This window comes from Tamandua tetradactyla, chromosome 9, assembly GCF_023851605.1.
Source record: "Tamandua tetradactyla isolate mTamTet1 chromosome 9, mTamTet1.pri, whole genome shotgun sequence".
NCBI classification, from domain to species: Eukaryota; Metazoa; Chordata; class Mammalia; order Pilosa; family Myrmecophagidae; genus Tamandua; species Tamandua tetradactyla.
The window spans coordinates 112,332,842-112,346,949 of NC_135335.1; the positions used below are offsets into that span (position 1 = coordinate 112,332,842).

General features: G+C 39.8%; 2 protein-coding genes across 5 annotated transcripts in view; one reads left to right on the forward strand and one right to left on the reverse strand.

The window, feature by feature from the left end:
* The window catches only part of SREK1IP1 (SREK1 interacting protein 1), a 57,999-nt gene extending 57,087 nt beyond the window's left edge, over positions 1-912 (reverse strand). The window contains exon 1 of the mRNA XM_077117301.1: positions 788-912. Coding sequence (XP_076973416.1) covers positions 788-800 — 13 coding nt within the window. The 5' untranslated portion in view covers positions 801-912. The remainder of the gene's footprint in view (positions 1-787) is intronic.
* A 38-nt stretch (positions 913-950) lies between these two features.
* The window catches only part of CWC27 (CWC27 spliceosome associated cyclophilin), a 328,826-nt gene continuing 315,668 nt past the window's right edge, over positions 951-14,108 (forward strand). The window contains exons 1-2 of one of the 4 annotated variants that reach the window (XM_077117299.1): positions 951-1,436; positions 10,469-10,565. In XM_077117299.1, the coding sequence (XP_076973414.1) occupies positions 1,395-1,436; positions 10,469-10,565 (139 nt within the window). In that variant the 5' untranslated portion in view covers positions 951-1,394. The remainder of the gene's footprint in view (positions 1,437-10,468; positions 10,566-14,108) is intronic. The other 3 variants (XM_077117298.1, XM_077117296.1, XM_077117297.1) reach the window with 3 other exon arrangements.

The window sequence follows — 14,108 nt, forward strand, 5'->3', positions numbered from 1 at the left end:
CGCAGAACACACTTCAGGACAAGGCTGCCACAGGACAAACGCTTCTGAACCACAGCACTTCTCAGAATCCTATGCTCAAGTGCATTGTTAACCTCCAAGCGGGGGGCAGAGGGCGTGTATTTCTGCATACATCTCCTGCACTGAACGCTGTGGCACAGGCCAGTCTCAGGAGATGCTCACCCCCGCTGGACGTCTAAGGCAGACAGCAGCTGTGGGCGGGGAAGGCTCCGAAGCACTCGGACTGCAGGGTTCACGGGTGGCAATGAGCACCCTTTACACACAGAACCTGACACGGGGAAGAAACCGACAGGATTCACCCAAGCGCCTCCTCTGACCCAACGAGGCCCAGAAGAGCAAAGGGAACGGTCTGCGGCCACAGGCAAGCGGAAGCGCTGGAGGGGGAGCCCCGGGCGCCCGCAGGGCCCGACCCCACGCCCGCCACCACGCCCGGGACCCGCGGGGTCGCCACGCGCGCCCATTCGAATGGCATCTCTAAGCCACCCCGAAGCGACGGCCGAGGCCTGCCACCCCTTCGGGCCTCCACGGGCTGCCCTTCCTCCTCCTTTCCCCCCCAGCGTTTCTGCGGGGAAGACGCCTGTCCGCGGCGGGGAGACGGCTTCCGCCCGCTCTCAGCGTGGGGCTGGGAGCCGGCACTTGCTGCCCCCGAGCCCCGCAACCCAGCGGCGGCGCGGCGCCTCCGCCCGAAGGCGCCCGGCATCGTCCTCTCCCATCCCAACCGCCCCCTCCCCGCTCCCGCTCCCGTCCGAGCCCGGCAGGCCGTCCTCACCTGGGATTGCCATGGTGCTGGCAACAGGGGGTCAAGGGTGCGCGCGTCCCGCCGGCGCGGGGACAACGCCCGGCCGAAGCGGCCTCGCCCTCGCCGCAGCGCCGCCGAAGCTCCGCGAGAGGCCCGGAAGGGCCGCTAAGCCCCTGGCGACGGCGGAACCAAGGCGTCGCCGCTGTGGTTTCCGGGCGAGTCACGGTGCAGCGAACATTTGGCCTGAACCATTACAGCCAACTCCTGAGGGGTGCGTGTGTGTGACCGACACAGGTGTGTGGCGAAAGTGAACACCACGAAGACTCAAGATGGTTCTTTAACTTTTTAAATACGAATAACTTTACGCTATAGACGCTGAAGACTCTTTTCTCCTTCCCTGGAGGATATCGGAATCCCCCTTATCGGGGTTAGCGGTGTTCGGGTCCGGGAGCAACATGGCGGCATGCGTGAGCGGCTAGGTTGGCGGGCCCAGGGCGCGGCGTCGCTGTCTTTCAGGGCCTCGGCTTACTGGAGCTCTCCGCGACCGCCTCCTCCAGGGAGCGTGAACTCCTCCGCGGTAGCGTTCGTTGACCGGAGTTTTGCGGACTTCGAAGTAGAGCCCTGAGCACCGACAAGGATGAGCAACATCTACATCCAGGAGCCTCCCACGAACGGGAAGGTGAGCGCCTCACCTGGGGCCTCTGGGCTCCCGGAAGCGAGCCCTCTCCCACTAGGAGGGCTCTGAGGTGTTCGGGATGGAAGAGGCCACAGGGAGTGTCGTCGTCCCCCTGTCTCGGGACGAGGCGTCGAAAGCCGTACTGAACACTCATAGCATGGATTGGAAAACCAAGAGCTTGGGTGGAGAGTTCCTCCATTGCCCTCGCCGCGGGGCCTTCTGCCCCCGACCCAACTCGTGCAGGCGTTTACGAGGGTCTTAGGGTTTTAGAAGCAAAATATGAAATTTAACATATTATTTTCTTGGCTTGGAGAGCTCTCCTTTTCGCATCCGTTCTGCAATCATTTGTTGAGTTCTTGCTGTGCACGGGTGCTGTGCTAGGCGCTGGGGATGCAGAGATGGGTAGGCCTAGTTACTGCCCTGGAAGAGCGCATAGTTAAGTTTACAAGACAAGCCCTAAAGAAAAAGCTTCCATATACGTCTAGTAGGCATCCTTGTGGAAACAGAATCATTGTTCTATGGCAGTACTGAGGAGTGAGCCGCTGGAAAAGTTAGGAAAAGCTTCTTGGAGCTGAAATTAAAACACGAGATAATTGCCAGTCAGAGAAAGTGGAGAATGGGGAGTGTTCCCATATTTGAATGGGAGGTTAGGGTCCTGATCGATTTGGTGGTCAAGGTACGTCAATTCCCATCCACGGTGTTTGTATGCAGTATGAGGCAGAGAAGTTAACGATGGGATTAGTGTCATTTGCATTCTTGAACTGAGACCTAGTCTATATCATATGTGAAATATTATGAAGAAAATAGTGGGACTTAAAGTATGTGGTTTGATTAGGGTAAACGAAATTTGCCTACAGTACAGTTCTGTTGCATGACTGTATCATAAATTACTTATGCAATCTTCTATTGATGGTCATTTGGTAATATAATGAGAGCAATTTGTAAACGTACAAAAAGTTTCTGTAATGAAATATCCTTGGCAAATATTTTAAGGGGAATTATGGGCAGAATTAATTCTTTGTTGTTTGACCTTCTCCTGGGCACTCCAGATTAGCATTCTCCCTTTCCCCCATGTCATTGTCAAAACCCCAAATAACTATCCCCTCGTTTTTCCAAATGTTTCTTGGGGATGATATTACCCCCAGGTGATAAAACCTGGCAGAAGATTGAATAAATTACCCATCTTGCCAGGCAGAGGCTTCACACTTGCTCTTCTCCTTGGTTTGTTCTTCTGCCTGCTCAAATGTCATCCTAAAAAAGAGGCCTTTCCTATTTGCCCTCCGTGATGGTTGGTTCATGTGTCAGCTTGGCCAGAGGGTGGTGTCCGGCTATTTGGTTAAGCAAGCACCATCCTGATGGTTCCTGTGAGGCCGTTTTGTGGACGTAAATCATCAGTAAATTGATTGCATCTATGGCTGATGACATCTACAGTCAACTGAGGAGATGGCCTTCACACTGAGAGATATATCATCCAATCAGTTCAAGACTTTAAAAGATGACGTGATGACTTCAGCAGTCAGAAGAATTTCTATCTCCACTTCAGCCAGCCGAGTAGAATTCCAAGGTTCCCCCAGAGAATTCATCAAAAACCTTCCCCAGATTTCCTGGCTTGTGACCTGCCCTTTGGAATTTGGACTTATGCATCCCCACAGTTGTATAAGACAATTTTTATAAAAATCTCATAGTATATATCTCAACAGATACGTCCTTTTGGTTCTGTTTCCCTACAGAACCCTGACAAAGACACCTTCTATGACATAGCATATAGTAGTCATGCCCTGCATCCCTGCATTCCCTGGCCCCCTGAACCTATTTTTCTGTAGTACTTATTTTCTTGTTTATCGTGCATCCCCTTCCCTCAGAGAATGCAAGTTCTCTGAGAGCAGAGATTTTGCTTTGTTCACTGTACTTAGAACAGTGCTTGATGCATAGTAGGAGTTCAAATATGTATTGCATAAATGAATGAATGTTATTTCTCTTAGCTTCTGAGAAGTATTAAGCGTCGGTGGGTTTAAGTAGACTGTGACTGGTTAAGTGCAGGCTGACTTGCTTTTTTGAGGAAGACTTAGCATGGTCATATAGATGAAAAGCTTAACAAGGTTACATGCCTAAATAGAAAACCATTTATTCATCAACAAATATTTTTTGAGCACCGAACACATACCAGGCTCTATGCAAGGTTTTAGGGATACAACAGAAAGAAAAAACAGCATTGTCCCTGTCATCATGGAGTTACCTTGGTGACATATGTGTTGACCAAATAATCATGCAAATAAACACGTAATTGCATACTGTGGTGAATAATGTTAATCTTTTGGACAGTAGTGGACTGAGGGAGAACCTCAGGCAGGGCCCAAGTTTTGTCCAAAAACAATTTGGGAACTTTAACAACATAAGGATTATTGAAGAGATTGAAGCCCTGAAGTTCTATACTGTAGGAAGTGTGGCAACTAAAGTGTACTGTAGAGAGTGTGGCAAGAATTTTGGTCTTGCAGGAATTTAAAGCACCTGTAATGACAAGTCTGCTCAGTAAATGTTTGTTTCATACCTGTGCTGTTTAATGGTGCATTGGTTTCTGAAAGCATTACAGAGATATCCAGAATCAATGGGAAAAAAATTCTTCTCTTCAAAGAACATCAAATCAGCTTGGGAAGCATAATTGACAAATAGCTGAGAATTGCACCAATGGTTGACCCTTGGCTGTTGTCCCTAAATGAACTATAACCCTCACACAGAAATGTAGCACCTAATAGAAATTTCCTGAAAGCATAGGGGATGATCCACTGAATTTGAAATTTCCACATATTCTGATACTTTATTCTAAATTGTATATTAACATATATATGTTCTTAAGAAACATGTTATTATTGAAATATTGTTTTATTTGGCAGCTTTAACAAAAAGAATCACTGAGAACTGACAAATACTATTGCCAAGGAAATCTATGGCCAAAGGAGGGCGATCCATGTGCCTTCTTCAGTAGTTTATCAGTGAAAAAATGAAGAAACCTTTGTAGGCAAGGTGACCATTTATTTACACATTCTTTTTGCTAGGTAAATGTTCCCTGTAGCAAAACAAAACAAAACAAACAAAATGTGTAAGAAGAGTACTTGCAGCAATAATGGTTACCATTTTCTGAAGATTTGTTGTCCTGTTAGGTGCTGTTCTAAGCAGTCTATACATAGAGAAAAAGTCGACATTCTTTTATTTGTATTTATTTCCTTTTTTATTTGTTTAAATGTAATATTTTTTACATGCAAAAGAACATATAAGTACAGTCATTCGTTAACTGTATATCATGATGATGTAATTTTTCCTAATGCCTAGCTAAATGGATTTACAGATGGTGGTATCTAGATTAACTAAACCAGTCCTTCAAATTTCATATTGAATATAGTATTAATCACATACATGAAAGAAAAGAGTAAGAAAATGATGGAGCTGACACCTCAGCATGGGAAGTCTTGAAAATTAGAAATTATCATGAAAACCATTTAAATATGGATTTTTATTTATTATTGTTAATGGTGAAGTTGTCTTAGGTTTATATTGTGCCTTGAATATTTATTAATGAGAGTATAAAGCCATCATGATTTTCAAGACATTTAAAATCTATGCATCTTGAACAGGAAGACAGAACTCTTCAATTTAAAAGCAACATTATCTTAAATGAAAGCAGTCAGACACAAAAGACCACATATTGTGTGATTCCATTTATATGAAATGCCCAGAATTGTGAAATCTATAGAAAGTAGGTAAGTGGTTACCAGGGGCTGCAGGTAGGAAAAATGGGGAGTGACTGCTGATGGGTATAGTGCTTCTTTATGTGGTGATCACATCTGAATCAGACAGTCGCAGTGATTGTACAACTCTGAATATACTAAAAACCACTGAATTGTATACTTTAAGGGGGTAAATTTTATGGTTTGTGGATTATATATATATATATATTGGTAAAGCTATAATTGTACTGTTAATAAGTAAAATTAAAAATGGTTTAAAAATAGTTTTTTAATGTCATACTTTAAAATTCATATTTTTTGTGACTTTTATAATATACATGCTAGGGTGATATAGTAGTACTCACATATTTAAATATACACTGATTGGGTTTGTACCCTTAGCACGTTCCTCCCCACCTCCAGGTTTTTTCTTTTTTATCGCTAATAGGGATGCATAATCACATAAAGTTTGAAGGTCATTGCTTAAGGGTTACAAGGTGTGGAAGACATTTCTAGGTTCTTTTTACCAGAAGTGCTTTATTTCAAATATAGAAGGGGATATTGAAGTAGGGAAGGACAGTCTTTTAGGTGTGCTGCAAGGTTGGGATATACATGAAGCCTCATGGAAAATCAGAAGAGGTTGTACAGTGTGGTTACTATATATAATCTGAATTGGAGGGAGTTACCGAGCCTTTGAGTTTACATCCCAAATATATACTTCCTGGGAGAGTGATGGTTTGTTACCATCCAATATGAAGTATCTCTTTTAGGCTTTGTTTCTTGCCAAGCCAAGTTCACATGTAGCCAGTGCATGTTTGGGGAAGGCTTTGTTAGCAGGTAGCCAGTGTATGTTTGTCTTTGACTTAGGCACTGATTCATATTCAAATTAGCTGTAGCCTGGAGCTCAGGATTTCTCTTGAGACATATAGCAGCAGGGCCCTAGGATTTGATGGACTTTTCTCCTGAATAGTATGGGATTTATGGAGAATTTCTGGAGGCAGTATGATGTCACAGAAAATGCCTGGGCTTTATGGTCAGGTGGCCTTTGGCTCAAGTCAGTCACTGTGTGATCTTAGATGCAGTTCTTTTATCTGAGTCTCTGTTTCTTCATAAGTAAAGTGGGAGTAATTATAACTGCTTTGTAGGTGAAGATTAAATGGGATAAGATATGTAAAGTGTGTAGCACAGAAACTGACACATGGAAAACTTTCAGTAAGTGTTCCCTTTTTGTAGAGGGAGTGTATAGTGAATTGAGAAAATCATGGGCTTTTGCATTTCTAAATCTTTTGTATTTTTTAGGGTTGAAGAAAACCATTTAAAAAGTTACCACAGTGTGTTTTCATTCCCATGGGTGTTGAAGCAGAGTTGTAGGAGAGCTGTGTAGTCAGTAAACCCTAAAAAGATACAAAAATTCATCAGTGTTATATAAATTTATGGCAACATAATCTGAGCTTCAGAAAAAAAGATGAAAGGCAACGTTTTGTAGCAACAGCACACCAGTTGGGGGTGGCCACAGTGGCTCAACAGACAGAGTTCTTGCTTGCCATGCGGGAGACCGGGGTTTGATTCCCGGTGCTTGCCCAGGCAAAAACAAACAAACAAAAAGCACACTAGTTGGGGTGCATGGGTGATCCAGTGGTAGACTCCTCACGAACCCGTGAGGAGACCCAGGTTCGATTCCTGGCCCATGCACCCACCCCCAAAAAACGTTGCGTACAAAATTCCCCGTGATATGCATATCACGTATCTGCGTCTGCGTGTGTGTATGTATAGATAAAGAAAATGCATATAGGTAGGGAGACAATATTTAAAAATAGAAGCACATTAGTCAGTGTATTACTTTGTTTAGCTGCCGGAATACAATATACCAGAAATGGAAATGAAACTTTTTTTTTTTTTTTGTATGCTGTGTGGTGGGGTCACATTTCATTATTTTTTTCCATGAGAGTGTCCCATTATTGCAGCACCATTTGTTGAATTTTTGTTTGTTTGTTTGGTCTTTGTTTGTTTTGGCCTGTTTGTTTGTTTTTTACGAAGTACATAGGCTGGGAATCGAACCCAGGGCTCCCACATGGCAGGCGAGAATTCTACCACTGAACTACCCTTGCACTTCCCTGGAACGGCTTTCTTTTTTTTTATTTTTATTTTTTAACTTTTTAAATTGTGTAATATGGAGGTAATATGTAATGTGGAGGTTGTAGGTTTCTGGAAAGTTATTCTAGTCCATGGAACCCTTGTGGAATCTTATGTATTGCCCTAGGCATTCTTTAAGATTGGATGGAATGGTCCTAGTTGGGGTCCTGGAACGGCTTTTAAAAAGGGAATTTAGTAAGTTACAAAATTGCATTTCTAAAACAGTGAAAATGTCCAAATTAACAAACCAACAAGAGGTTACCTGCACTCAAGAAAGGCTGATGCTATCCAGAACACCTCTTCTAGCTGGTAAGGCACGTGTCTGGTGTCTGCTCATCCCTTGCTCCTAGGCTCTGTTGCTTTCAGCCTCTTTTTCCTGTGGAGTTCTTCACTTGGCTTCTGTGGGCTTCACTTAGCTCTTCGCGGACATAACTCTGGGTTCTGGCTTGCTTAGCATCTCATGGGAAGGCACACAGTGACGTCTGCTGGGCCCTCCATCTCCAAACGTCTGGGTGTAATGTTGGGTCTGTCAGCTGTGAAGCAACTTTCTCCAAGCATCTGCACTGGCTCTGGTCTGAGCATTCTCAAAAATGTTTCCTCTTCTAAGGGACTCCAGTAAACTAACCAAGACCCATCCTGAATGGGCAGTCACATCTCCTTCTAATCAAAAGGCCACACCTACGATTGGGAGAGCCACATCTCTGTGGAGGTAATCTAATCGAGAGGGTTTCCACCCTATAGTATTGAATCAGGATTAAAGGACATGACTTTTATGGGGTACACAACACTTTCAAACTAACACGGTCAGGGAAGGAGGAAAATGAAGTGCTTTCCTGTTTTGCCATTAATAAGCTCTCTGGCTCTGGACAGTTTACCTCTCTGAGCCATCCATAAAAATTGGGGATCTAAGTGAATGATGTTTAAGCTTTCTTCCAGTTCCAAAAAATGTATATTTGTGGAAATCAGGTAAATTGAGTTTTGGAAAATGAAAAGTGTGATGTATCGATACTGATTTGCCATGAAAATCCATCTTATTTAAAAAATATTTGTTTGTAAGAATATTCTAAATGATTACAATGGTCATAGCTTATTGACACTGATCTACTTTGGTACATGGGCCAAGGGTTGGGGGGAAGGAGGGATGGAGAAATTGTACTCCATCTACGTCACAGTGTTCAAATTTAGAGCCTAACATTCTTTTTCGTCATTTCTGGTTGTAAAACATTTATAAGCTGTTTCCTCGTGTGGGTACCAAACAAGTTCTGATTGTGGGAGATGGCTGTTTCATTAAAGAGTGAACATTTTGTGAGCTGGGAAAGGAGGTTGTGAGATTATTTTACATGGATGGTAATTATTAAGAAACAGAATTAGATGAAGAATATTTCTTGGTTAATTAGGAATGACATGATTTTAAATGAGAAAGTAGATGTTTTCTTTGTAAAAGGGTAGTTGTAAAGTTGTCTTATCAGAATTTAATGGGTTCGTTGTTCTCTTTTTAAAAAACATTTTTTATTGTGAAATGTATATATGAAGAAAAGAAAGAAAAAGCAATAGTTTTCAAAGTACACTTCAACAAGTAGTTACAGAACAGTTTTCAGCGTTTGTTATGGGTTACCTTTCCACTTTTTCAGATTTTTCCTTCTAGCTACTCTAAAATATTGGAGGCTAGAAATATCGATATAGTGATTCAGCAGTCATATTCATTTGTTACATCTTATTTTCTCTGTTACAACCCTTCCTTCTCCTTTGATCATTCTCCCAATTTATAGGGATCCTTAGGCAATGCCTGTTCAGACTTATTCATGTGGAGAAGGGGTGTCTATACTAAAGAGTGGGGGATGTAATTATTTGATAATCTTGGAGAGGTTGGTCCTTCTGGATTTCAGGATTTATCTGGCCTAGGAACCCTCTAGAAATTATAGGTTCCAGGAAATTATAGGTTCCAGGAAAGCAGACTTAATTCATGAAACTTAAGAGTTAACAGGAGTGATGTTGGTTGGGGTTTAGCAAACCATGGCAATTAGCACTATCTAACCCAAGCTTTCATAAGAGTAGCCTACAGAATAGCTTCTGTCTCATCTCTTAGCCACTGATGCCTTCCTTATTTTATTACACTTCTTTCCCCTCTTTTGGTCAAGAAGATGATGTTGATCTCATGGTACCAGGGCCAGACTCATCCCCAGGAATCACACCCCATGTTTTCAAGAGCCAGATTCATCCCCCAGAGTCATGTTCCACATTTGACCCTTGAATGTCAAATCTCATGTGGAAGGGAGGATAATGATTTTCCTTACAGAGTTGGGCTTAGAGAGCAAGGCCACATCTGACCAGTAAAAGAGATTTCCTGGAAGCAACTCTCAGGCCTTGTTATAGGTAGACTTAGCTTCTCTACTACAGAAATAAGTTTCATAAGGGCAAACATCAAAATCAAGGGATCGGCCTATTTTCTTGGGAGTCCCCAGTAGTTGAGAGGGTACCGAGGGTTTTCCAGATGGGAAAGTTTAATAGTTCCTTTTTGGGTGCATGGGTGGTTCAGTGGTAGAATGCTTGCCTTCCATGTGGGAGACCCGGGCTTGATTCCTGGACCATGCACTGCCCGGCTCCCCCCAACCTAAAAAAGTTCCTTTTTCTTCCCCTTCTGACTCTGAAGGTACTCTACCAATACTTTTTAATTATCAGCCCACCATAGTCTGAGATGTATCTTGGTATTACATTAAGCTATGCAGAATTACAAGGCCTAGTTCCTGTTCTGGACTCCAGGAGTTTGGGTTGTTTTAAATGAGTTGTCCAGACAGGTTGATTTCAGTTCATTGTTCTCTAACTCCTTAATTTGCCACACCAATTTTAATGGAAGTTATGTAGTGAGAAACTTTAAGTGTAACAAGTTTGAGTTACTGGCTTTTTTAAATGAATGAGAAGTTTTTCTGTCATTGAAAAAAAATTTATGCCGTTTTTCCTTTAAATCCTAAATTATTTCTAGAAATATGTTGAAAGGCATAAATGTACAGTGAGCTTTAGTGAATATTTAAAATTTTGTTGAGTATTGCAAACCACATAAAGTTTCGAATTTTTATTTTAATACTGAGAACTCACTAGTGAATGCAATAAGGTGACCAGCCATTCAACTGATTATTAAGCAAAATGATAATGTAGTATAATGGCTTAATATTCTTTCTACAGGTTTTATTGAAAACTACAGCTGGAGATATCGACATAGAGTTATGGTCAAAAGAAGCTCCTAAAGCTTGCAGAAATTTCATTCAGCTTTGTTTGGAAGGTAATCATAACTCTTGAGTGTTTATTCTGTAGGAGAAACTTTTATTAATTAAAAATAAACTGTGGTATATTTTTTCACAACATTGAAGACTGGTGTTAAATAGTGGTAATGAGTATATAAGTTGATTTAGTGATGGTATTAATTATGTGTCAGGAAATGGAGAGAGGTGATAAAAATTTTCCTCCAAAATAAATCCATATACCTTTAGTAGAGAAATTTATGTCACCAAAGAATACTTAGATCTTTTTTGGTCTCGTCTGTTAGCTTTCACTTCTTTCTTTCATCCTCTACGTGTTGGCATTCCTTAAGATTGCTTCTAGTTCTCCATTTTCTTTACTCTTCCAGTCCTACCTACATCCAAATGACACAAATTTAGAACTCCAGTTATTTATTTTCTTCTTAATTCCAGTTTTTCTTATATAATTACTTAGTGGACTGTTCTAATTAAACCTTCCACTGCCAGCTACAACTAAACCAGTGTAAAACCAAACGTCAGTTTTTTTTCCCAGACTGCCTTGACTTTCACCTGCATGATTGCAGTTGCCTCTTACCTGATTTTCCTCTCTCATTTCTAATATTTTTACCCTTGTATTTAAATTTTTAGACAGCTTGACATCCTAGTTTTCCAACTTTATTTCCCGCTACTCTAATGCACTAATGGCATGGTTTCAGTTGACCGTTATCTTTATTTCCTAAGCAGTTCCTTCCTATTTCTACTTTTATGTATATCCTCATATTGGTTCTTTTTGGAATATTTTCTCTTTCTCTTTTTACTGTTCAAGGTTTGTAAATTTCTGTCCAGAATGCCACGTTTTCCACGAACCCTTCCATCCAGCATTTGGTTGATATTGTCAGTGTCTTTCACAATATTTTTTTACATTTGTCATACAATGACTATTTTTATTTTTAACAAACTTTACTGGATTATATATTTACTTAAGTGTTTTTCCTTTCAGAATACTCTCTTAAGTAAACTAAACATTCTGTACATTTTTGGATTTTCTTGTTGACTTTTAGAATACATTAACAAACTTTACTGGATTATATATTTACTTGAGTATTTTTCCTTTCAGAATATTCTCTTAAGTAAACTAAATATTCTGTACATTTTTGGATTTTCTTGTTGACTTTTAGAATACATTTCCTATGATTTTGAATATCTCCAGGGGTGACAAATCATTGTCCTTTGAAGTTATATCTGATTTTTGGAGATAGTCATACCTATTTGAGGTATCAGGAAACAGCATTTTGGATCAGAGGTAGAATGCTTAAGAAAATCCATTATAACCAGTAGTAAAAGAAAATCCATTATAACCAGTAGTAAGGTATAGTAAGAACTCTCCAAATAGTTAATTAGATAAATAGGTAATTACCAGGGAACAATTTAAATGAATAAAAGCTATCTAGATCAACAATAACCAAGAAAACCCAACAAAGAAAAAGAGAAAAAAATATCTGCAAAGGTCATTATTAATAATTACTATGGCAGGCAGGAAGAAAATGGAGTCAGACAGGTAGTTCAGTCAGAGAAGCCACAAGTAACTATCAATGGCTGAGAAACACTGGAGACACAGACAAGTCAGAGTTGTTTCTGGAAAGAAGTTTTAAAGAATTAAAGCTCAGATTTTACAAGAGGAAAGCAAAAGTACATAAACATTAGAAAAAATGAATGGTAAATTGTATTCCCTGACCAGGTGAATGGAAGAAACAGAAAACGTATGGTTACAGTATGACAATAAGAAGACATGAGGTTCTTAAGTTAGAGGATATTAAATTTAATTACAACAAAGAATTATTCTACTATTTATAAATGTACAAAGGGAAAGAAAAAATAGGTAGCACAAAAGTGTGAAAGTAATTAATAGCACTAAATTAAATATATTAGAATATAGTTGTAATTTTAGGTTGTGTAAGTTACTAAAACAAAAATTAAAAAAAAAACCATTGGATGGTATAGCACAGTGAACACTAAGGTAAACCATGGGCTATAATTAATAGTGAAATTATAAAAGTGTGCTATCACCAATTCTAACAAATATGCCACACCAATTCAAGGTGTTAATAATAGGGTTGTATATGGGAACCCTGTATTTTATGCATGATTTTTCTGTAAATCTCCAATTTCTCTAATACAAATTTAAAAAATAAGAAAATGGTAAGAAAAATAGCTAGAGCAAGTCTCTCAAATGGACAATGAGAGAATTATTGTTGGAAATGCTAACAGGAAGCCTCTAAAGACTGCTTTAAAATAAGATATTTCTAAATGATTAAAGGGAGGTTTTACAAATATTGATTTGGAGAACCCCATTTAATTGAAAACAAATCGTAATATTTCTAGATCTTGTAACACTCTTATGACTATTTTTAAAAGGTATGGTTTCCAGAATTATAAAGCAAATAAATTAAAAACATGAGGAAATGGAAACACAGTCTCAGGTATATCTCTCATCTAAGATAGTGTTCACAATTGAGAAAAGGTTCATAGTCTTTATGAAGCCAAAAGATACTTGGTTACACAGACTTAATTTTGAACTTCAGATCTTTGCAGTACTATTAGGTGAACATTTAAAATGAATAGAAATTTTAAAAAAGCAAACTAACAACTGAAAACTAGGTTAAAAGCAATATAAAGGAAAGAAAGGGAAACTTGTTAACTTTAATAAATTCATCAGTTCCTCTAAAAATATAAGACGTAAAATTCTAGATTTGCGAAATAAAATGGGGAGCAACAAGAAAAATAGATAAGAAGATAAAATATTTTATACTTTATGTGAATTATAATTTCTTCATTTGTGTTTTACTTCATCGTGGTTTCTTCATGATCCATGCTTGATCAGTTATTTTTTATCCCCTACACCCTTCACACCTCTCCTCACTTTCCCCCCTTCTTTTCCTTCCTCCCATTTCCTCTGCCCTCCTCTTTACATTCCCTTTCCTTCTCTCCTGTGTCCTCAAGTGCTGTCTTCTTTGCATTTTGATTTTCCTCTTAATTTTACCTTTTTATTTTGTGGGTTCCTTCAAAATGAGAACCTGTTCCTTTGTGGGTTCTTCATCTCTGCTTACTCCTTAAGGCTTGGAGTTCCCAAAGTTCCTTCTCTTGACCACCAGTGATCTTAACATTGGTGATGATTGTTCATGTCCTTTTGTTATGGTATTAAGTATGGTGTCAGTATCTTCGCAGTAGTGAGAATAGGGTAGTTTCATGGAAAACTCTTAATATATATTACAATTTTATATATGAGTAATTAAAGAGACAATGTTTTGTAATTCAGCATATAGAGAGGATAAGCTTGACCAAATCTTTGATAAATATTATAACAAATACTTATAGAGTATTTTGTGCAGGTACTGTTCTACATACACATGAGGAAATTGAGGCTTCAAAAGATTAATTAAGGTGAGCCACGGTGGTTCAGCAGGCAGAGTTCCTGCCTGCCATGCCAGAGACCCAGGTTCGCTTCCCGGTGCCTGCCCATGCAAAAAATAAATTTTTTAAATTTAAAAGAAGTTAATTAACTTGTCCCAGGACTACAGTGCTAATGA